General features: G+C 42.2%; 1 protein-coding gene across 10 annotated transcripts in view; it reads right to left on the bottom strand.

The window, feature by feature from the left end:
• Positions 1-23393, bottom strand: part of PROX1 (prospero homeobox 1) — a 56985-nt gene that overhangs the window by 8641 nt on the left and 24951 nt on the right. For all 10 annotated transcript variants that reach the window (XM_044758091.2, XM_044758087.2, XM_044758092.2 and 7 more), the window contains one exon: positions 20176-20370. In XM_044758091.2, coding sequence (XP_044614026.1) covers positions 20176-20370 — 195 coding nt within the window. The remainder of the gene's footprint in view (positions 1-20175; positions 20371-23393) is intronic.

Here is a 23393-nt window from a genome sequence, read left to right as displayed (position 1 = left end):
TCAGAATTCATTTTATAGATAAAGAAACTATGAGATTCTATGAGATGAAGAGACTTATACAAAAATAACTTGTCCAGGTGTTGTTCCATTAAACCATGCTGGCTCCATTCTTAACCCATTTTCAGTAATTTCTACTTATAGGAGGCATCAAAACCTTGACAAGCTGTGGATCTGAGATTGAGAAAAACCACATAAGAGCTAGCAACTTCAAAATAAATGAGAATGGTACAAAAGATTCCTGGGAGGAGACTTTGGTTATTAGTTTATGCTTGGGAAGGAATGAATTCTTGGCGAACAAATGAAATGGTCTACTAATTTAGCACTTACTTTGAGGCAATACTCACACAACAGATTGGGCTGGATAAAAGAAAGTTATGAGATTCTCTAATACTAAAGCAATTACTCTTTTTTTGGTGGCTCCAGAGAAGCACTGGATCTTCATGGTAGCAACTGATCTTCTGAGAGAGTGCCAAGGAATTCCATCCACAGGTAGAAATACCACCCATGATGAAAGATACGCTTACCTCTCTGCTTGAAAAGTTTCCCCAACTCCTTCTAACAGAGTAATGGGGTTCCTTTCTGATATTTTTTGGGGGGTGTCTTAGAATTCAGGCTTCTGAGAATGATGTTGTCCATATTTTTCTGTACCTCTTCACACCTAATGGATTTCCAATCACTAATAAACATCTGCAGAAAATCCCTTAGTGACAAGTAATCCCTTATCTAGGTTTCTTTTAATAGAACCCAACAATCTGCAGAATGAACCCTGGAGTATCTCCTCAGCATCAGGTGGCAACAGTCAATCAAGTCCCTGGAATGCAAGACAATGCAGGCTGCTGGGAGGGGGGAGGGAAGGCCATGCCTTTGGACATGCCACAGGGGAAAAACAAAAGGCTTCCAAAGTCTCTGGCTGGAACTCTGAAGCTATTGTGGGAGCTGCTGGGCCGAGTGTTCTTCAGGAGAGGAGAATGGAAACTTTGCTTTGATAAAAAGGCATCCCAATATAGGAACCTCACCCCAAATGGTCCTGCCTCTCCTTGCCTTGATATTTGGAGGAGAAGATAATTGCAATGAGGCACTTGAATGCACTCATAAATTTGAAGGGGGCTGGCTATCAGCATCTACCAATTTCATCACAATTGTTTGTACTTGAGTCTTAGAGCAAATGAGGGCCTTATGGGCTTCGAGAAAATGAGAGGATGTTTTCCAGCCTGCTCAGTCTGCGGCTGGGTTGTGCATGTGCGCACAAACACGCGCACAAATGATGTGTTGGGTGGGTGGGTATTTTGCTGTTCTTTTTTTTTTATCGGAATGAGTGGCAAAGACACATTTTCCCCCCGTCTTCCTCCTCCTCTTCCCAGTTGCTTTACCTTCAAGGATGATTTGTTTTATTAAACTGACTGTCCCTAGCCTCTGCAGTACATAATAAAAGCCTGACATAGCAGGCTGCCTGCCTTCTGTGTCCTGCAGACACTCATCATAAGTGTCAGGACATACCAAGGTTAGCGGTCACTGGAAGTGTGCTTGCTGGCCCAAACCTTGCCAAACGCTCTTGGCAGCTGAATGAATGTCACAGAGAATAGAAAGGGAATTACAAAGGTTAAAAAGAAGACAGCCTCTCCTATTTTCTGGAGACAGAGAAGCTGATTTTTCACACCTTTGAAACATCCACAAGCTCATCCATCGGCCTCTTGTAGAGGACCTAAACCTTGCCCCTTGCACAGTTCCCCATGGACACCTTTCCATCCTTGATCCCCTTTAAAAATTGGTCCACGGGAGTAATTTGATCAGTGAATTGATCTTTGCTGAAATGGACAGAAAATGAACCAGGCATAGACCTCTCTCCCGAGCCCCTCCCCAATAACCAAAGGCTCAAATGGCTTATCAAGCTTATCAATAGATTACAAACTTATCAAGGGAGATCATCTTTTCAGCTCATCTTTTAAACTATCTTTTTTTGTTGTTTCAAACTTACTTCAATGGGGAAATGGAAAAGGAGACATACGTATGGGCAGGAGTGGCTAACTGATGGAAAAGTAAAATCCTGGCTAGTATTTTGGGGAATTAGTTTGTGTGTGGGTTTTCTTTCTTCCTCCTCCTCTATTTTTTTTTTTTTAATACTATAAAAGGGCAATAAAATGCTGACAGTAAGAAGACAATGTCAAGGAGAAAAGGGTACTGGTATTTTGGATACTCTTCACTGCTCGCCTTGGAGAGAGAGTTATTCTTGTCACAAACCCTTTTGTCTGCATCTGCTGACTGCTTGCCTGTAGCCAGCAGCATACTTTAACTGTTTTGTCACCTCCTAACATCACATGCATCAGCTGTTGGGCTTTTGTTACGGGTATTGTAGAACTAATCCGCTGTGGCTGTTCTACCGTGCAGTAAATAAAACAGAAACGGGCTTCTCAGACAATTCTGCATGAATATTTCAGATGGCTTTCACAACGCCGATTCACAAAATCAAATAAATAAATAACTCCCCCGGCCCCCCCCAGCCTCTACCCACACACAGAAACAAAACCCCTCCAACTAGACCCAGATGCCTCCAAGTCAATGGCATTGAAGGCACTGACTTGAGCCTTGAAGCAAATGTTTCAGTGAAGTTGAAAGAAGAGCGCTGTCTAAACTTCAGCTCCATGGTATTCATATTTATTATCAGAGTTAAACACATCTAATTCCAAAGACTGGGTGAGCGGCTTTGAAAATGTGGAGAGCTACTTTTCTCTTTGGACTTTGTTAAAAAAAAATACGTAATGCCATCAGAAAGGTATAGTTAGAGTTGCCTTGTCAAACTACTTTTATTGTTTTCATCTGAGTTTTCTTCCCTTCTACTCATCTGAAAGGGTCAAAGGAAGATGCTTGTGCATCTAGTTCACCCTAAGAGCCTTTCTATAATTTTTAACCTGTGTAGGAGCATAAAAGGAAAACTCAAACTTCGAGCTGGGTTTTTCAAAACTGAATTTACATCATCAGCTCTCTTATGGTATAAACTAATCATGGCGTTTTTCTACATGACTTCTAAGTGTCTTTGGAGAAGTTAAAAAGAGAAAGGCATCTGCACGTGTGCATGTGCACACACACACGCGCGCATGCACGCAAAGATCCTAGGAAAGGAGACAAAGTTGAAGTACCTTCCCGAAGATTCATTCACCCTGGTGTGCACATGATTCCGCTAAGCAAACTCACCCATCCCCGCTGTTTGTTAAGTAAATATTGATCAAGGAGAGACATATCTCCTGACAGCAGTGGGACAAGCTGGGGCCTTAGACTGCAGACAGAGTGGACTTAAATGGATAAACTCAGATGCTTTAGTAACTCCTCACCGAGATTATCAGATGAAAAGGCAAGAACAGATACGCTGTTGCTGCTCCTCTCACTCTCTCACTCTCACTGAATTCTCCTGCCAGAGGCAGAAGAGAGGAATCACCGAACTATGAAATATGGTTACAAGATGCTGTTACTATGGGTCCCCTCTGCAGTCATGCATGCACTTATTCTGTGTGTCCAGCCGAGGACTAGCTGGCCCTTCAGAAGGGAAGAAAGGGTGCAGGATGCTACACAGAGTGAATCATGGGATTGTATGCCAATGCCCTCTCGTTACGGGAAAGGATCAGATGGGAAAGCAAGCCTGAATGTGCTTTGGAAAGCATAAAATATCATCCAAATGTAAGGTGGTGGTTTGAACCTTTAAAGGAGAGCCCAATTCCTGGGAGGCGTTTCACTGTGATTAATAAATGTGTGCAAGGCAGCGTTTTGAGAGATGCTTTGAGGAGGTTCGCTTGGGCGATTTTATTGGCTGAGTCAACAAGTTGAGAAAAGTTGCTTTGTGTTTCCTAAGCTTTATTTTGGTCACTTTGCGATTGTGACTCGAATCTTTGTCGAGAGCTGAATGGCTATATGTGCTTCCCGCAGAAGGCCAGCTGTAAAATCATCTCTAGAGGTTAGGTTTTGGTCAAGGAGCAAGGTGTTATATATTCAGAGTTCCCACCAAATGGCTACATGGCATTTAAATTTTATTAAGATTCTCAAATCTGTTTAGAAAAACTGGCATTATCTGGGAGCACTGGCTGCGAAGCGGCAGGCAGGTCACACCAAATGGGGCAGAGAAAGATTCTGCGGCACAACTGGGCTGCAAACTAAAGTTTCTTTCACTCTGATGCTCCAAGTGGCATTCAGCTTTAGGGGACCTTACAGGATGAGATTGTACAATGCTCATGTAGTTTTAGGCCTAAGAATGGGCTCACTTCCTAGTTACAGGTTCTGCTACTTAAATATGTAAAGAGTAAATGCTTATAGGAAGTGGCTAGAGTTCAAGTCTGTCCTTAAAAAAAACCCCAAGAAAACAAAAAAACCCCATGTTTCCTCGGTTTAAGCAAAGGAACACATGGCAATGACAGTCTGAATCATTTTTTTTTTTAATAAACCTTCAAAAGAACAATGTTCTGTTGAGCAAAATTCAGTAGCATTCTGTAAACATTAATTTAAGGAAATCAATAGACTCAGTGAGCTAAAGCCATATTGCAAGATAAACTGGCCAGAGTGCCACTTTGTCAAATAGATTTTCGTTTTCTCGGCTAGATAAAGACAGTTTCAAAACGGGGCAAACGTGTTGCAACCAAGGTTTGAAAAGTATGTGGCCTTCAAACACTCTGCTTGTTCCTACTACAAAGCTGGATAAACAGACTTTAAAAATGATAAGATGGTTTAGAATTGATTTGGCTTTCAAATTTTACGTGTAGTAGATTTCTTGGTTGTCTCACAGGAAAAGAATAAATAAAAGGAAATACTACGCATTCAGAATAGAAACCGCACTTGGGAGAAGGGGTTAAATTGTCTTGAGAAAGGAAGCTTTGGGGGCAGTGTCAGTTGATGCTCAACTTTAAAAAAGAAAGGAAGAAAGAAATCTTTATTCATGCTGACCTGATGGGCAACAGGCCTCCTTGCCAAAATCCAAAAGCCAAACTCTCTAGTGGGTTTAGGATCAGAGGTTTCAGCTGGTGGAAGCTGCTCCCGTTCTGTGCTCACCATGCAATGTCATGTTAATGCGCGAGGGGTGGGGGTGGGGAAGCCAACCCAGGGCAGGGCTGGGGAAGGAACATGAGGGAGACCCACACAACTGACCCCAGGTTTCTCTCAGCCAGCCTGAAAGAGCTACAGGGATAATCAGAAAAAGTGGCAAAAGGAAAGCTCGTCTCTCCGTCTGTCGCCACAGCAGGGACTGACACTCAGCTTCCAAGAGAAACCTCCTGACATCTTCCAATGCCACATCAGTCCTTATCAATGCCGGCAGAGTAGCGACAGGCTCTGACATGGTGGAAATGGTCCACGGGAGGAAATGTAATAAAAAGAATGAAGAGTCACATGGAAACTGCAAGGAGGGAGGTTAAGGCTCTAGCTTTCATGGACTCCATGAGCAAGAATCAGAGGAAGTGGACTTTGACTGTAGTGCAGGCAGTAAGGGGCTGCTGTTGGCCATCGCCCCTCATGCGGCCCTCTCTGACAGCACCATGAAGGAAGGGCAGAGACGTGCCCTCAGGCCCTCAGTATTTTCTGTCTCCTCACCTGAATTTGAGTCCTTGTCTTTTAAGAGTGGGTATTTAGAAAATAGAGAATTCACAATAGAATCCCTACACCTTTAAGACGTAGATAACATATGTATCAATAAAAACACCATATGCTTATCAACAACGTGCTAGAATTGAACATTTTGAATAACTGTGACTTTTGGCAATAAAAAAGAATGTCTTAACATCTACTCTACTTGCTAATAATTTGTGCATACATTTTAAACTATGTGAACCTTCCATTGGCAACTCTGCATACACACATCAAGATAAATAAAACCATCTCTCCTATAGCGCCAGAAAAGGAGATACTAGCTTGCTGGGAACAGAATGACAAATGTCATCATAATAAACTCAATGAGACTGTCAAAATTATTTTGTGGGGCTGAAATCTGGTTCACCGAATATGATGAAAGCAGCTGGTTAATTTGCTCATGCTTGGAAGTCTTGGTGTTATGTATTAGGATACACAATGATTGTTGTGTTATTTGTTGTAATGGAGTAAATTTTCCTTCCCTCTCAAACTCTGCACTTTTCAAAGAGTGACTCCAAGTTTAAAGAAACAATAAAACAAATAAAATGAAATGAAAGTCAAATCAGAGGGAAAGTATTAAAATCTAACACTTTCCTCCATCCCTCTCCCCCGAGACGCTACAAAGATACTCTCAGATCTTAAAAACAACTGGAAGCTCTCTGCTGGAATTGTACATCTGGTGAGCTGTTCAGGTAAGAGCTGGACCAATACTATTCCATCAAAGAATCATTGAGTTTTGGAACTTGAGAACTAGAAGGGATCTCAGAGAGTTCATGCTCTACAAAAGAGAGAACCAACCTTAGCCAGGGGTCAGCAAACTTTTCCTGTAAAGGGCTAGATAGTAAAATACCCAGGCTTCCTGGGCCACATTCAGTCTCTGTTGCATATTCTTCTTCTTTTTTCAACCTTTTAATCTATAAAAACCTTGCCTAGCTCAGAGTCATAAAAAACAGTTTGAGGGCCAGATCTGGCCAGGAAGCCGTAGTTTGCCAATCTCTGCTCTTAGCCAAACCTGGAGGCTAGCACTTTTTCTGAAGCCCTCCTGCTCTTTGGTTCTTTACTAATCCTGTGTGCCTCACGGGGTCAGCACACTAATTGTTCTTGGAGGGTAGCGGGGATGGACTCGCTCAGATTCAATCTGCAATGTCATGCCATTCCGCAGATGCATTTAAGGCTGTCCTTGTCCATGGGAGTAGCGTTAATAAACAATATGCAGAGATGGTCAAGAACCAGGAAGACTTGAGTCTTGCCCTGCCTTGATTAGAAGCTTTTCATTAGGAACTTTCCTGCCACTATATATTCAAATTACTAAATGGAGGCATCCATCCCTCCTTCACGACACATCTAATGAATCAGCTTGATGCCTAGATGGAAAAATAAGCACTGTACCAGTCACTCAGTCGTGTTAACTAAATTCCCTGCAAGTCAGAGCCATGAATTATGTGCCACGGATATCTAAGTTCAAGACAGGCTGATAGTGGTTGGAGTTTAACTTTTGCTACAATTACCGGGCGAGGTGGTAAAGTAGATAGGGCCAAGCTTGGTGCCATTCTTGGATGGGAGATTATCCAAAAACAACAGGGCATAAACTCTCCAATATTGCACGAAGGGAAGCTGGGGCACAGATAATCCACAGTTACTCCTGTTTCGTTCGAGAATGCATTACGTGATTGTTTTCTACAGCAGATTTACCTTCATAATTAAGCTTTGCCTAGGCCAACATCAGTCTGCGTGCCCTGCGTTCATGTTGATGGAGCAATGTGAGTGAGGAGCCTAGGGAGAAACTGTTAGGAAGCGGGCTTCAGGCAGGATGATGAGAATAGCATTGCTCACAGTAAGCCCCAAAGAAGGCACTGTGAGATCCAGATGAAAATCGAACAGAGCTTCAGAGAACACCAGATCATGGGAGATACTGCTACTCTGCTGACGATAGCTTATGCATCCCAAGTAATATCTGATTGCTTTGGGAAAGGACTGGGCTTAAAGGCCTCAATCCCATCTTTTGGTTTTGACTAAAAGATTTTTGTTCTGTCAGAGAAATTCCGTTTTATACTTCTAGGGAATTCTATTGGTCTCTCCTCCACAATTACCCTTTGCAAAACTAAAAGTGAGCTGTATTTCAAAAGCAACCTAAGAGCTCATGAATGGCTTTGAAATTCCTTTTTCAAGAAAGGTAAATAGTTTGAAAAGGCAGAAAAACAGATTCCAGAATGGCCCCAGGAGTCTTTGGAAGTCCTCTAACCCACACCAATGGGACTGGAGGTAACGTTTGCAGCGGGGAGCCTTAGGATGCTGTCAAGACCCACAACTGGCCCTGCTGAAAGGCAATTCCAGGAGTCTACATACACATTATCCTGTACACCTTCAGGTCACTTAAAATGATAAATCTTTGAAAATAGTCTCTACACTAGAGGAAATGTAGTGGCCTTGAACCCACAGTCTTGCATGTTCTTCCACCTACTTCTGCTCTGCTCATCTCTCTGCCTTCACCCCCACACTTGCTCTTGGTGAATGTATCATCTTTTAGTAAAAGTCACTTTTAGTACCAGATTTCATTTTAAAATGTTAAGGTCGCCTTAAAAAAACCAGAAGTTGGCGACAATAACCATAAGAAAGATGAAAAATACATATCCAAATAATTTATGTGAGGATTTGATACCTACCAACCACAACACACACACATACAAAATCCCAATGGAAAAGACTTTCATGCTCTAGATTACTAGCACGTTGGGAGTACTTAAAGGAAAGGATGGTGTTGCTTTTGCAAAAATTACCAACCGAGCCTAGTAGCAAACGTAATTATACCACCTAAAACAACTATTTCTTTGCTGAAAGAGGGGAGATGTATATTATACAGAGGTAACCTAAAACAACTATTTCTTTACTGAAAGAGGGGAGATGTTGTATGTTATACAGAGGTTAATACTTATTACAATTGTTGATTGTCTGCATTGAGGTGTGGCGTAGTGGAATGCGTATGGGGACAGGTATATGGTCACTCCCGTAGTTTGTTTAGGTCCATACCATCTCCTAGAAAACCCACAGGCATGAGGGCTTCACGGACAAATGTCCTCATTGTTTGACTGCCCTAGCCAACACAACAAATAAAGTGAGCAGCAAGTATAATGACTAGTGCCAAATCAGTCAATAAATTGTTTATGAATTTGAAAAATTAGTCTATAATCCCAGCAAGGGAGTTGCCACATCTCCAAGGGCACTGTTGAGATTAAGATCTGTAAAGAGGGCCTTGGGAGAACACTAAAATGTGCACGCTGGAGATTTTTACTGGGCTAATTAAGCCACAGCAAAACCACAAGAGTGGAAGTGGCCCCCGTGGACACTGTCTGGATTCCCAGGGGCTCCACAATCACTGCGTAAAGCTTTGCATCACGCCCAGGATTTATTTAGAGAATGGAGAAGGTCTTCTATTCCAGAATCACAGAATTTCAGAGCTAGAACAAAGCTCTGTGTTTAATCTTATTACTTTACAGGTGAGCAAAGTGGAGCCCAAGGAGGCAGATGTTGCCAAGAGCAGAGGTGTTCCTCCTACCATACCCTATCATCTCATCGCTGTCCTTCTCCTCTGGAACCCAAGACTCCAGAATCCCGGAGCTGTTCCAGACTGGTGTCGCCTTTACAGCCACACTTGGGGCAGAGGAATCACCTTCTCTTTTTCAAACCAGTTTTGCATTGACTCTTTGTCCCAATTCTGATGAGAACTCCCTGTTTGCTCATTTGTTTGTTTTCCTATTTAGGGTCAGTAGGAAATGATGCAATAGTTGGGCTACTGATAGCAGCCACAAGGTAACTTTTACTTGGCTCTATAAATGAATAAAAGCAAACGCTCATACAGCACTTAGTTTGTGCAATATATTCATGCATATTCATTTAATTCTCACCTAACCTAACTCTGTGAGGTAGGTGCTATTATTTTTCACATTTTCTAGATAAGGAAATTAAGGCACACAGAGGGTAAGGCACTTACCAAGGTTTCACTGCTAGAAAGTGGCAGAACTGGGATTTGATCCCAGGGGCTGGTTCCAGAACCCATTCTCTGAAGTTCTGCACAACGATTAGTCCAGGACCACTGAAACTGGAAAGACTCCCTAAAAGAATTCCCTTTTAGGATTTCAAGATGATGCTTTTATATAAAATTTATATTAAATTTATATAAAATTTATATAAAATTATATCTACTTGTAAATGAACATTTTGTTTTCTTCCTTAGAATAATTTAGAGACCAGAGCCTTCTTGCTTTAGTCATTTTTACAGACTCAGGCCCAAGACTAAGGCTGTGTCTTCATGACGTCAGATACTCTGATATTTTATCTACAAAAACACTGAAAACATCTGGACAGCATGGTGGATCTGCCCATTTTTTTATTTGGCTGGATATGTCCTGTAGACACATTCAGATTTGCCAGAATACTTGCCAAGAGTCTCATAAATTGGTCTCATAGGATCATTTTTAACCAATAAGTGCTACTGAGATGCTACTTAAGAAATTCGGCTTCTGAGGATAATCTTTTGGGGCAATCAAAACAGTGCCATCGGGCGTGTGTGTGTGTGAGGTACAATCACCAAACTGTGGTGTGGCTGCCCACACCTGGACTTCTGCCCCATTGTCCAGGAACTGTAACTGTCCATCAGGAAAACACAGTCATGCCAGAAGCACATTACAGAAGGGCAGGGAAAGTGATCAGGGGCAGTCCACTTACTGTATGAGATTAGACTTTTAAAAAGGATTAGAGCTCCTTAATCTGGAGAGATGAAGATTAAGAGGGAGTAATGATCAAAGTCTATAAAATCAGAAAGGAAATGGAGAATATGGCCACAGTCCTGGTCACAAATCCCGGGATATTGTAACAAGGGATATCCCTTTGGAGTTCCAGGGAAATCACTTTAAGAGCCATAAAAAGAAGATACTATTTTCACAGCAGGTAATAAATTTAGAGAATTATTATCTTGAGGAGTGGTATATTCTGAGAATGGAGTCAGGTTTAAAGGAGGTTTAAATAAACCCATGGGTGATAAAACCATAATGATCTAATAATGGGAGGTTAGGAATGTTCTGAGGACATCCTGAGTCTTTTGAAAATGATTCAATCAATGACAGACACCGGCCTCTCCCAAAGTGCTCCCTGCTCAGGGCCGGGTCTGGGCAGTCCACTGATCTGACCGCCTCTCTCCGCAGTTTGTCAGTTAGATTGTTCCTAATATTCAGAACGGGGTTCAGTGACTGGAGCACTCTGGAAGCTGGCGCAATACAGCAACTCATTCCTCGGAGGAATCTGAAATGCTTACCAGGATCTTTGTCCTGGGATTCTGAATTAGAATTCAGGGCGATCATCTGCCCATGATTCCAATAAAAATATAATCTTACTCCTTTAGGTAGACCTTAAGACTAAAATCTGTGTTTTACTCAAAGAGAGAGACATTTAAAACACCTTATGTTGCAGGGGTTGGGGGATAAAAACTGGTTGGACTCTCTATTGGGGAAGCCACTCATGATACGCTAACACAGATCAATTAATTCAAATTTAAGGGGAAATTAAACATACCAATTATGTAGTACCCATCACAGCCCACGATATTAAGCTCTGAAATTTACTGCAGTTAATGTAGAAACCAGCACATCTTAAAAGCTGTAGCTCTGTTAAATATACAGAATAAAACTTCTGAGAAATGTTTTAGCTCATTTCCAAAATAGCCAGGTGTTAATCACTTGAAATATCTAATAACAGGTCATTGTTGGGGGCTGGGAAGGTTATGAGAGCAGAAGGAGGGAGCAGGGGACTTTGGTAGGGGGTTGAGTGGAGATTGAAGATTCCATTCAGAGAAAAGGAACCTTCAGACGACTATAACATGCACAGCGAGGCATGAAGAATCTTCTCTGTATGCGCATTTTAGACTGCTTTCTGAAAATTGGTAAAATGTGGTAATGTGCAGAAGCAAATAAAGGAGCCAAGGAGAGGGAAGGGGTGGCGAGAGGTGGGTATGGAGGAGAAAGGAATACATTCTAGGAAGCAATATCTAATAACTCCAAATTCTAACCCTATCTGCCATCATACACTGGGAGTAATCGCTTGGTATCTTTTCAAATTGCGAGTTTGAAAACGTCAGTCCTCATGTGGGGCAGCTATTCAAAGTCACTATTCATTTGGGGGATGGAAAAGGAGGAAGTGGGTACCAGGGTGAGGATGGGTTAAGGCGTAAAGAGTCACCTTGTTTCACAGTATAGACTTTTGGGTGATTTGGGCAAGAAACCCGGGACATCTGGAGTTCAGAAGTCGAGGAAAATGGGGAAGAAGCAGGAAGATGAATACATGATCATCAGCTACACAAAAGAACGGAGCAAAAAGAAGCCTGGATTTGGGCACTCGCGTCTGGCAAGGAGGCCGGCAGCAGGGCTAATGAAGCATTTGTGGTGTGGGACGTTTGCCAGCGCAACAAAGAAGATGTGCTTGGGCTCTGCAGATGTGCCAGGGCCCCCAGAGCAAAATAATGACATAATCACCATCAGTGTCACAGACCAGACTATACACAAGGTGACAGGGGAGGGGGGGCTGTAATACACACACAGGGAGGACTCGCCATGGCCCATGGCGGCTGCTGCCCTGAGGCCTGGGATGCAGGCAGAACTCCCTCCCTATCCAGCTCCAGCTTGATCTTAAATCCTAAGGTGTGGCTTGTCCCCACCGTGGGTGGATGTTTTTCATCCAATCCCAGCTACGCCTGATGAGGCAACAGAAATCTGAAAAGCTTAAGAGAGATGTGGACTGGTTGGAAAAGGCTGAATAAAGAGAAGCAGGGGGAGAAATAGAAGCAGAGAGTTTGGAGTCAAATTCCCTGTCTTCTGCAAAGTTCTCTGCTCAAAATTTCACGAACCTGACCCTGGCCATATGACCTGAGGTATAAATATTATCACGGATGTCAATGTTTCATGCCGTAAAGAAAATGCAGGAAATATTTGGGGGAACCTGAAGGGGGACACAAATTAACCATAAATAGTCCCTCTCAGAGGGAGCACAAAGGTGACACAAAGGCAGGAGGAAGCCGCCCCTGCCCATTTTAAACAAGGTCTCTCAGCCGGCCTCGTCACCTGCCCATGGCTCCTGCTCGCCAAGGTGGGTGTGTTAGTACAGCTGTCTGGCTTTTAAGTGACTTTTGTCAGTTTGAAAGTGAAAGTCTGTTTGAGGAGCTGAAAGAACAATAGCCCAGAGCCCGGAAGAAGAGCTTGCAGCACAAAGGACTTAGACTACACTAGTGTCCCTTTTCATTGCTTCTAATGAAAGATTCATAAGAATAACTTTAATTTTTTATGACCCCCTTTTTGGTATGACTATATTAGTTGTGTCAACTTCCATATACAGGTTCTCTTTGAATACCGAAAGGTCTGTTGTGAAAGTGTTTCCAAAGAGCCCCAGGGACAGAACTGATGCTGGCCATCCTATAGGTCCCCTCCTCCAGAAGAAACTGCCCGGCAGCCCTGAAGTGGCCGTGAACAGTGCGGCGAAGTGATCTTCGACCTTTTTAATGCGTTGGTTCAACTGCTCCTTGGAAGAACGATTATATTTGTTTTTCTTGGCTTCACTCTATTTAACAGGAACAGTAGTATAATAATCATTAATCGCTCTCCTTTTCCTTTACTTCTCAAATAGCTGTCTCCACATTGCATCTTTATTTTGTGTCTCAGCCAGAAGGGGGGAGGCGGGGAGATTGTATTTGCTTTATGCCATGTTACCAAATAGCGCTGAAGATTGGCTTAAGGTAATCGATGAAGGTGAAAGAATATTTTTAAACTAATTTTAAGAATCAAAGTCCTATGGTTCACCAAAAAGAATGTTCGCAAAAATACTTATTCTTGCAAATTTATACTGAGGTAGTTAAAAGAAATGAGTGAATGATTGCTAAATTTTCTGCCCTATGGCTGATAAAGATCCAAAGAGGTGAAGGAAAAGAAAATCCTGAAAGGGGGTGGAATGAGGAAATTTGATTTAAAATGTTATCTGGCATGCGAAAAGGGATCACCAACTTTTGAACCAGCTTTGCTTCGCTAAATGAGTTTGTTTAATCTAGACGAAATAAACAGGCTCGTTTTCAAAAGGTTGTTAGAACTTCTTCAGACGTTTAATCCAGGATGGGCTGAACACAATGATAACATCCCACTGAATGCCCCAACCACCACCAGCGGCTCTCAGCAGAAAACTTGCTCCCTTTCTCCTATTGATAACCCTTTGTGGGCCGAAGAGAAAGAGCCGAGGCAAGGAGAACTGAATCTCAGACAATAGACATCACTCCACACACTGTCTCTGAACTTTCCCCATGTCTGAAGGACAATTAATTATGAAGGCCTTAGGGGTAGGTCGAAGCAAGGGAAAACCCACTGCCGTCCCAGCACCGCGGCTGCCACCTCTGTGTTTGCTAAATGGCTTCGCCTGTTGGGGTACAGCCACCAAGAGAGCCAACAGATCATGGGGGGGGGAGGGGAGAGAGGAAAGCAAAAGATTTTTTTGTGTGTGCGCCTGCCCTTGTATAATTCTATTCTCACTGTGAACTCATCCATACACAAAACACAAGGACAATTTTTTTTTTTTTAAAGAGAGAAAAGCCACAGGGTAGGTTGCAACAGAAACGGCCTCTCAGTGGTGTGTTAAAAAGGATGGTCTTTTCACCAAATCATTTCACAGAGGCAAAACAGACAAACACAAAGAGTTGAGACTTTTTCTCCGACATTAAATGGAGTAACTGATAAGGTCAGACATATGATACCTAAAGACACGAATCTGTGAACTCTTGAAGTCAAAGGGCCTCTCTGTGCCGAGGAACAATCTTTCAAAGGAAATAGATCATAGAACTCCACAGAATCCGCTTTAAACTTTATGAAGCAGGAGGAGAAAAAGCTCTAAGTAGGGAAGCTTGACAGAAGAGCCTTGAACTATTTTCTGAAGGAAAGATGAGACCCTCCCTAGGCTGCCACAAAACATCTTTTTTTTTTCTAAAGGCTCCTCTGAACTTTGATATGTGCCAAGACACTGCCATTGAAAGCTGTATAATTATGTGCTATAGCCACTGTAGAAAACGCTTTGTTCACCCCAACAAAGGACAATAAGCAAAGTAAAGCGACATTACACTGTATCTTTTTCTTTAAGAATGTTGAGAAAGGTCATGGAATGCTATAACTAATAAAGCTGTTGAGTAAGGAGGTTTTAAAGTTGATCTTACTTTGCTTGAATGTAACCCAATGACAAAAAAGACACAGGGAGCTAAAAATGCAATGACATTACCAAATAGATGATAAATCAATGGGCCCACTTCATTATACTGATCAACACCTTGAATCCCAAAAGGACAGTGGTGCAAAAATGAAGCTCTGTGCATGCACACAATTCTACCTCTGCCCCACCCCCAACCCTCCAACCCCACTTCCAAACCTGGTGTCTTTACCGCTCTCTCCTTCAAATTTCAGGCAATCATTCTGTACAAGGAATATGTTCCCAGACAGCCATGTGTGTACATATATTTAGAGAACATTCATTTAGTCTCTTAAAAGATCAATTTGGCTTGTCAGTGGTGGGACTGGCAAGGAAAGAAATGAGAAGGGCTTCTTTTCCTCCTCACCACCCACCAAGAGTGTGTTGTGCGATCATTTAACTGGCTCAGCGGCTTTGAGGCCAAAAGACTCCAACAGCAGTAAAAGGTTTTCACTCGCATGCCAGTTTTCCAAATGATCACTCATATTTAAGTATCTATTTGGAGCAGAGGGAAGCGCTTCCTAATCCACCTGTCCTCATTTTTCTTTAAAGAGATGACAATGCGAATGAAAGATTTCCAAAGAGATTAAATCTTCTTACACATGTGTTGTGTTGAAAGCAGGAGTGGGTTGGGAATGGGGGTGAGAATGTATTCACGGTGGAGAGAATGTATTCAGTACACGTATTTAAGTGTGCATGACTTTAGGTGGGTGTTGGGGGTCGAGTGGATGTGAGAGGTGCTGCTTTTTTATTTTTTCTCTTTCCAAGACAGAAGACAGCAAACACTGAAGGAGGTCTGCAGGAGTACCCTTCTTGCCAGTCATGTGACACCTAGAAAAAAGTCAAACCCACAGGCTCTCGGATGAAGCACCTCCCTGGCAAGATATTAATAACTTAAGAAATGACATTTATAAGCCTGCTAATCAATGAATGAAGTTCCCCATTCTATTTATTTCTAAGCCTTCCAGCCAAAAGCCTTGGTCTTTAGTGAGGGCAAGGAAGGTTAGTCACCCTTACTGGGAATTTGGACTCTGCCTACAGATAAATGGCTAGCCACTGATGGGCTTATGAAGGATGCCTGGCTGACCACAGTTGTGGGGAGAGCTACCTCATGGCACTCAAGAAGGAGAAAGAGTGCTCAATTTGGCCTTGGAAATTGACAGTGATCATTCCTTCTTTCTTGCCACAGTTGTGAGGGAAACAAAAAAACAATAAAATCCAACTCATATGTCCCTAAAGTCAGAAGTATCAACCTGCATGAAGGTGTCTGCTGCATTCTCTCCTCAATTTACATGCAAGACCATCCCAAAACCCCTACTCTTTGGATCATCCTGCCTTTCCTAGCTGCTCCACATAAAATGACCTTGTTAGACTCCATAACGCAGTCAAACAAGGGTGGTATGTCTTTTGGCTCCTTAAGTAGCACAATTAATCTTAGTGAGTTACGCGGGTTGGTTGCCCTAGTTGGGTTCTTTGCAAAAATGTGTAAACCAGCCTCGGAAATTGACAGTGATCATTGCCTCCTTTCCCTGCCACGGTTGTGAAGGAAACAAAAAAGCAATACAATCCAACTCCTATGCCCCTGAAGTCAGAAGTATCAGTATGATTTAAAAACTGGGAAGGAATCCCAAACCTCCTTTCCCTCCCCATAAAAAAAATTTTGGAAGCTCTTCAAAGTGAAGTGAGAATGAAGCATGGAAATATATACCATAACACCTGGAAAGACAAATTTATTGTTGCCAATCTCATTAAATGTGAGAAGTAAAAGTGAAAGATGCAGCCTGTAATTGAACACCCCTCTCCTGCACACCTTCACAAACTCATGTTCAGAAGCGAGACGTCCCACTCCATGGGATATAGCTAACTTTATTCCCCTTAACACAAACAAAAAGTGTAGTTCATGTTTTTCCCCACTTTGGTGTCTTCTTCCACATCCCCTGGGTCTTCTCAAGCTCTCACCACCCTAAGTCTGAATGCTGTGCCAAGAATCTTGGCAATTGTGTAAACTGATACAAAAGGCAGAACAAGTTCTCCTGTCACTCAGAAGGTCCTGACTCATAAAGGCCAGGAAATGCAGGGTCTACAAGAGGAGAGAGATGCAAGCCACTCCCTCTTTGCTAGTGATAAACCTTCCCCATCTGCTTTATTTTCCTGTAGGCCAGGGGTCAGCAACCACTCTAGCCTTGAGAGCCATCAGCAGCAGGGGCTGGAGGGGGATGGTGCTAAGCAATGACAGAGGTGCCACCAGCAAGCTGTGACAGAGCAGAGATGGAGCAGAAAGCTGCAAAAAGACAAGCAGTTAGAGAAAAGAAAGAAGAAGAAAGTTATAGCGAAGGAGGGCAAGTATCAGCCTGATTCTCTCTTGCTCTACCTGTCCTCACTCATTTAGAATTACTTTAAAAACAGTATAAATCTTTAGGCAAACTGAAGTTTTTCTTGTTATTAATATCCATTTCACTATTATTGCTCACATTAAATAATATTGATAAAACACTTACAAGAGTTCCCAGGACAGAGTAAACAGTCAATAAATGTTAGCTATTTTATTATTGCTACAAACAACTGATGGAGAAATTTAGAAATGTAATCCATAAGATGTATGATTATTTGACCAGCTAATACTCAGTTGGGTTCACATATGCCTTTGAATTGACTGGATCTTTGAGCATCATATAGACATAACTTCAGAGACTCTCTACCATGCTCCATCTCTGCTTAAAAATTGAAAAAGAAAGAAGGTGTACAGTTCTATACTTTGCCATCCTCTCCACTTGCTCATATGAGACTGCAGATTCATTTTACTTCATCTTAGGCGAAACTTAAATACAAAAGTCAAGCAGTGCACACACTATCAGTGGAGATATTCAGCTTGAGGTGCCAGGTCCACTGTTGGCTCACAGCCATGGCCCACACTGGTAAAGCTACAACGATAAGACCAGTGGCTTTTTAAGCATCTCACTTAAGCACTGACCTCCACGCACAAAGGCATAGAAAAGAACGGATCATCTTATCTGAAGCTTTTGTTAGCAAATGCACCAAACCGAGAGGCTAAATTAAAAGCTATTTAGTGATATTAGGGTCATATGTAGCAGTGGGCAGGTGTATGTGCGTATATATGTGTAAGCGTGGGAGTCGAGGGGGCAGGGCAGAATCCATGCTCTTGCTTCTTTCTTACCGCTTTTCCAGAAAGAGCCTGGTTTTTACTGAAGGAGGAATAAGACCCAGAATAGACCAATAACTTGTCAGAAGTCACATGAGAAGCGACAAAATTGTTCCCAGGGCCCCATACTCCTTGCACTGAAGCAGTCTTAAAATAGACACTGGAGATAAAGGAGAGGTGGCCTGGCTGGAAGTGGATATGATTCACAAAGAGAGAAATATCAGATGTTAATCATATTAAAGGAGGATTTAGATGATGCTAAATGGAGCAGCTTGTTGGGTCCCTCTTGATGCCAGCCGTCCCGTTTGTGCCACTTGTGCCGTAAGAGATTAAATCTTAACCAGGTAAGGTTTAAACAACCCTTAAAATCCTAATGTGCACTGTAAGGATTTGTTCTCTTGAGTATGTTACGCAGCAAAAATGCAGAACTCATCCCATGAACCTTGGGCGATTCTTTTATGAAGCTTCATGCATGCGGCCAAATGAATATTTGTCATAATAAACTGCAGATAGTTCCCTAGCACATAGGCGAATTCTGTTTGCATAAAGTTAGAGCAATCGACTTGCCAGAAAGAGGGAGAAAGAGAAATGAAGCTCTGAATAAGATTTCTTTAAAATGTTTAGCCACAGTTATATTCTTCAGCTTTAAAAGAAATCTGGTAGAGTGTTCTGCCAATACAGTAAACCAGTGCTCTGTTACAAGAGAGACTTCAAAACAGCGAAGCAGTACAAGAAGGATCCCCACTTTTAATGCATTCAACCAAAGAAAAACTAGGTTTATAACATGTTTGGCAAGAAAAAATATTTTGGTCTTGGATAGCAAAGATAAATTGGTGGCTTGCAGTATAACCACTCAAAACTTTCAAGGAAAAACCATGACTTCCCCATTGCTAAGCTTCCACATTCAGTTCTTTATAAGCCACCATAACTGATCCGCCCTGCTAAGAACAATGGGAGAACGGCCCAAAAAGGGATGAGCAAGCAGGAAGGGAAGTGGGGATCAGGTCCTTTTATTGACAAGGCCCGATCAAGGTGCCCCTTTTCCTTTCGAAGTTGAGAACTTCTTGGGCATTTCTGGGTACCTATCTATGTGAGGAAAGTGAGGATATTAACACAAGCTCCCTGCATGAGCAGATGTGGGAGAAAAAATTCCCATCCTTGAGATGATAACACAAGAAAAGGACCAACTTTGTCAAGCCACAGCCCATCTACTCTCATCATCAGGGGGTTCAGCCTGCAGAACTCTTGCCATATTCCCACCTCCAACTATTGTTGCTTCAGCCAGCAGGGCTCAGCAAAATGCCTTTGTGAGTACTGGGAGATTTGCTAGTGTTGTCTCACAGAGAGTCATCAGGTTGCAATGAAAAATGTTTGCTGAGGCACCACATTAACCAGTAAAGAAATGCCTTACTCATAGCCACACTTCTCTCATTGTTGCATGGATATTGCTTTCTGGGAATCGTCTACACTGCTTGGTGTGTATCTAGAATGTGCACGTTGTAGATATATGTAAGTGTGTACAAGAGTGCATGAACAAGGAGCAGTGTGCTTGCGAAGCTACACATAAGTGAAATAAACACGCAAGTCTCTCCTCCAAAAAAGAACAAAAATGGAACAAAATAAAAGATGTTGATGGCTCTCTTGTAATAGGTACTTGGTAGATTTTCATACCATTTCTTCCATAAAAGAAACAAATGCTGATTAAAGTTAGAACCATGGAATCACTCCCTGATCAACATTTCTAGACTGTTTTAGAAAACAACATTTGCAGTTATCACTGCACATAGCATATGTCAGCTCAAAAGACATGCCAGAACCTAAGTAGGAAAATGGCCTATTGGAGCAGGGAACTCTTCTCTGGAAAGGGAATCACTCTGTGTGCGTTCCTTGCTGCCATTTTCTTGGGATTCTCCAGTTCCCTTGTCTGTGGCCAAACATGAGCAGCAGAGTCGGTCATGGGAAAGGATAAGGAAGTGGGGCAGCTTCCCAGGACTGACGGGAACCACGGGCAGCTCCTCATTGCTGCTCTGCCTCCTACTCTACTGTGGGATGCGTCTGTGAGATACCAAGGCAAAAACAGATTTGGGGGCATTTCTAAAGAAAATAAATTTTTTTTAAAAAAGGGAGATGACCGAAAAATAAAGAGGAGTTCCTACCTCAAAGTCATTTGCTTTATTGTAGTGCATGTTCAGAGCCCTGTACAGCTCACAGTCTCTGGTTATGGACAGCTCTTCAGTACTGGTGACTCCATCGTTGATGGCTTGACGTGCGTACTTCTCCATCTGAATGTAGTAAAACTCACGGAAATTGCTAAACCACTTGATGAGCTGAGAGGTAATGCATCTGTTGAACTGTTAAATTGAAGCATTAAAAAGGATAAGAACATTGCCATTTTCTTCATTCATTCTTTAAACATTTGAAGCATTTTTAAAGTTCCCCTTGCCTCTTTACTTGGAAAGGTATGTTTTTAATTCCACTAAAATGGTGGCAAGAGAGGTGAGAGCAAGGATATACTTACAGGATATTATAAAATCTATCAACAGTGGTAATCACATCACAATCCTCCACATTTAAAATGGAAAACTCACATTCTAAATCTGATTTTCCTTATTTTAAACATTGTTCCTCAACTTTCAGTAGAACAAACTGCATTTGTATACTCTATAGAAATTCATTCAAGCCATAGAATCCTGGGAAGAGTTACTTCGAAGTACCACAGATGATGGACCACATGACTTCCCCACTTGCCTGATTTTTTTTTTTTAAATAAAAATTTTTGTCCCCACGTGACGGCCTTGTTCAATGCTGGAAAATGCCTTTCACACAAAAAGGGAGGAATCTGGCGTTTGCTTAATTTTTGGTAACGGGTGATCCCCATGGCCATCCGGCTATGATTCCACTTAATGTTTGCACATGGTACTCACATCCGGTGCTGTCTGGTGAGACCCCCCTTGCCTGTTCATACACTTCCTACAGCCAGCACAGGATAAGACCCACACTCTCTTCCATTGGAGTCTATGCTGCTTGGGAGGTGTGGTTAAGACACAGTATACAGATGGCATAGACAGAATCTTTATTACTTTTTTTTAAATGCCAAGTTACTATAACATGATTAGGCTTTAAAACTTTGTTTACCAAGGTTTCCCGATGACCTTTTAAATGAAGATGTCTTCCTGGATTCACTGCAAATGATACCATTCTTATTGACAGTCCCCTGTTCACGTAAAGGACAGATGCATCTCAACTTGCCAAGTCAAAACCAATAAATCCATAGCTTTATATCAGGCGGGCTGACAGACAACCCCCTGCCTTTTGTCATTACAGGCATTCCCTTCCCTGGGCCCCCAGAAAAAGATGTACATTCATCAAAAATCAACAAAGACCACTTATCAAACGCTGGCCATGAGAACATCCAGACTCCAACAAGATGACAGCTAAAGTGTGTATTGGGGCTGTAATTACTACACAGAAAGTTGTTTCTATCCTAGCAAAGATAATAAATGAATGAAAATTTATGGCAGAGAATGGAAGTAACAAGGAAACAGAAGCAGGGAGACTGGTGTTTCCCCCAAAAGGCCAACTTGCATCATAATTGCCATGGAGTTGCAAGGGCCCTTACAGATAATTGACCAGAAAATGATTAAGTCATCAGCAAATCGCTTCTGCTTGCAAGAGTTCAAACATGTACTTAACCTATCCAAGAATTATATTTTCACTCTGTGTGTCTGCTCTGTCTCTATTCAGCCTTGCGGGGAACCCGATTAAAAAGACAACTGAAGGACCCCCGTTATCTGATCTTCTGGTTGCCGATTTCAATAGAACTTAAACCCATTACGATTTGCTGAACTTGGAGTTCTTTCCATTTTATCTCAGCAGTAAAATACACTGTCCAAATTTCCAGACACTGAGATAAGGACTACAGGCCCCCGTGACGGCTTACTGTTCCTTTTTAATTCTTTTAGAATAAGAAACAAAACATTACAAAATGATAGCAGGCTGTGCACTGGGGAATGAAAATTGCTTTGACATGGAGATTAGGCTTCTGCATTGTTACAAGACATTGTCTCATATGGACAAGAGTACTGTAGAGGAAAAAAATAGAAGGGTATTTTTTTTTTCTAGAATGGTCATGAATGACCTAATGGGGGAGGACAAAAAAGTAAGTGCACTTGCCATTATTTAGGAATGGGACATAAAGGGAGATTTAAAGCTTATTGTTAGAGAATGGAAATACCAGAGAGAAAGAATGGGCAAAAACAACAGACTCCCCAAACATGAGACAAGTGAAATGACCAGCACAACAGCTTGAAGAACAGGGTTTCCCTCCACCAGCAGTGAACTGAAATTTGTTCGCTTTTAGCTGCTGGCTAAAAGCAAAGGCAGGCCCCTGCTTTTCCAGATATTCATATCGGGGGAGAAAAAGTGTGAAAACTTTAAAGAGTTAATTTCCCCAGTTCTGTAGTGGCTTACAAGAAAAGGTTCAATTGTTCTATAAAGGAAAGCTCTGTAGTGTGTTAATGTGTTACTGCAAAAACTAATCGCTACAATAAAGAGGCTGTGTTTCCACAGTGTACGAGTCTCTGTGACTTTGATTAATGCTTCCCACGGGACATCTCAGCCTCAATATGGGCTGAAGAAACTTCCTAAATATTCAATGAGCATGGTCAAAAGATGTATAAAACAAATCAATCTGACACCTTAATCTGGCTAGGCAGCAGTTGACTCAAGGGGTGGAGGGAATAAGATACATCATTTAACACTGCCGGCTTGAAAAGCTGTGAGCGTCTGTTCTTCAAAGCTAAAATGACACTGAATCTGTTGTACTTAGTGGTCTAAGACTTATTAGTTTATACATTAAAATCAACACCCAGTCGTGCACAGGAAAAGACGGTGGGGCCCATCGATCCTCGGCATCTCTCTCGCATTTGCCTCCTTGTCCTTCTTGAAAGATTTGAAGCCCTAATGAGCTGAGCTTTTTGTCTGGCTAAATGTCGTGGTGAGGGAATTAAGCTGGACTCTCTGTGAGAATGTGGAACTTTGGTTAGAGTCTTACTCTAGGAGTAAAACCAAGCTGGCCCTGGTTTCATCCTTTGTACACATCATCACTGTAGAAGAACCTCTCTCACCAAGCCAACGTCTCTGAATTATTGAGCATGTCTCCCTACCTCTTTCTTTCCAAGGTAATTTAAAAGCATTCACCTCCTACCCAAATGCAATTCACTTGTGGAGAGAAGTGCTGTATCTATTCCTAAGGAAAAACACAAAGGAGAGTGGATCACCCTGGCTGGGCTCACCTTCGGGAGCGAGCTGGAGGATTAACTGAGTCTAGAACTATCTTCCAAGAGTGTCTTTAATGACACTGAGGCTATGCCTT

This window comes from Equus asinus, chromosome 25 (assembly GCF_041296235.1).
Source record: "Equus asinus isolate D_3611 breed Donkey chromosome 25, EquAss-T2T_v2, whole genome shotgun sequence".
Lineage (NCBI taxonomy): Eukaryota > Metazoa > Chordata > Mammalia > Perissodactyla > Equidae > Equus > Equus asinus.
This window is presented reverse-complemented; position numbering and strand designations above follow the sequence as displayed.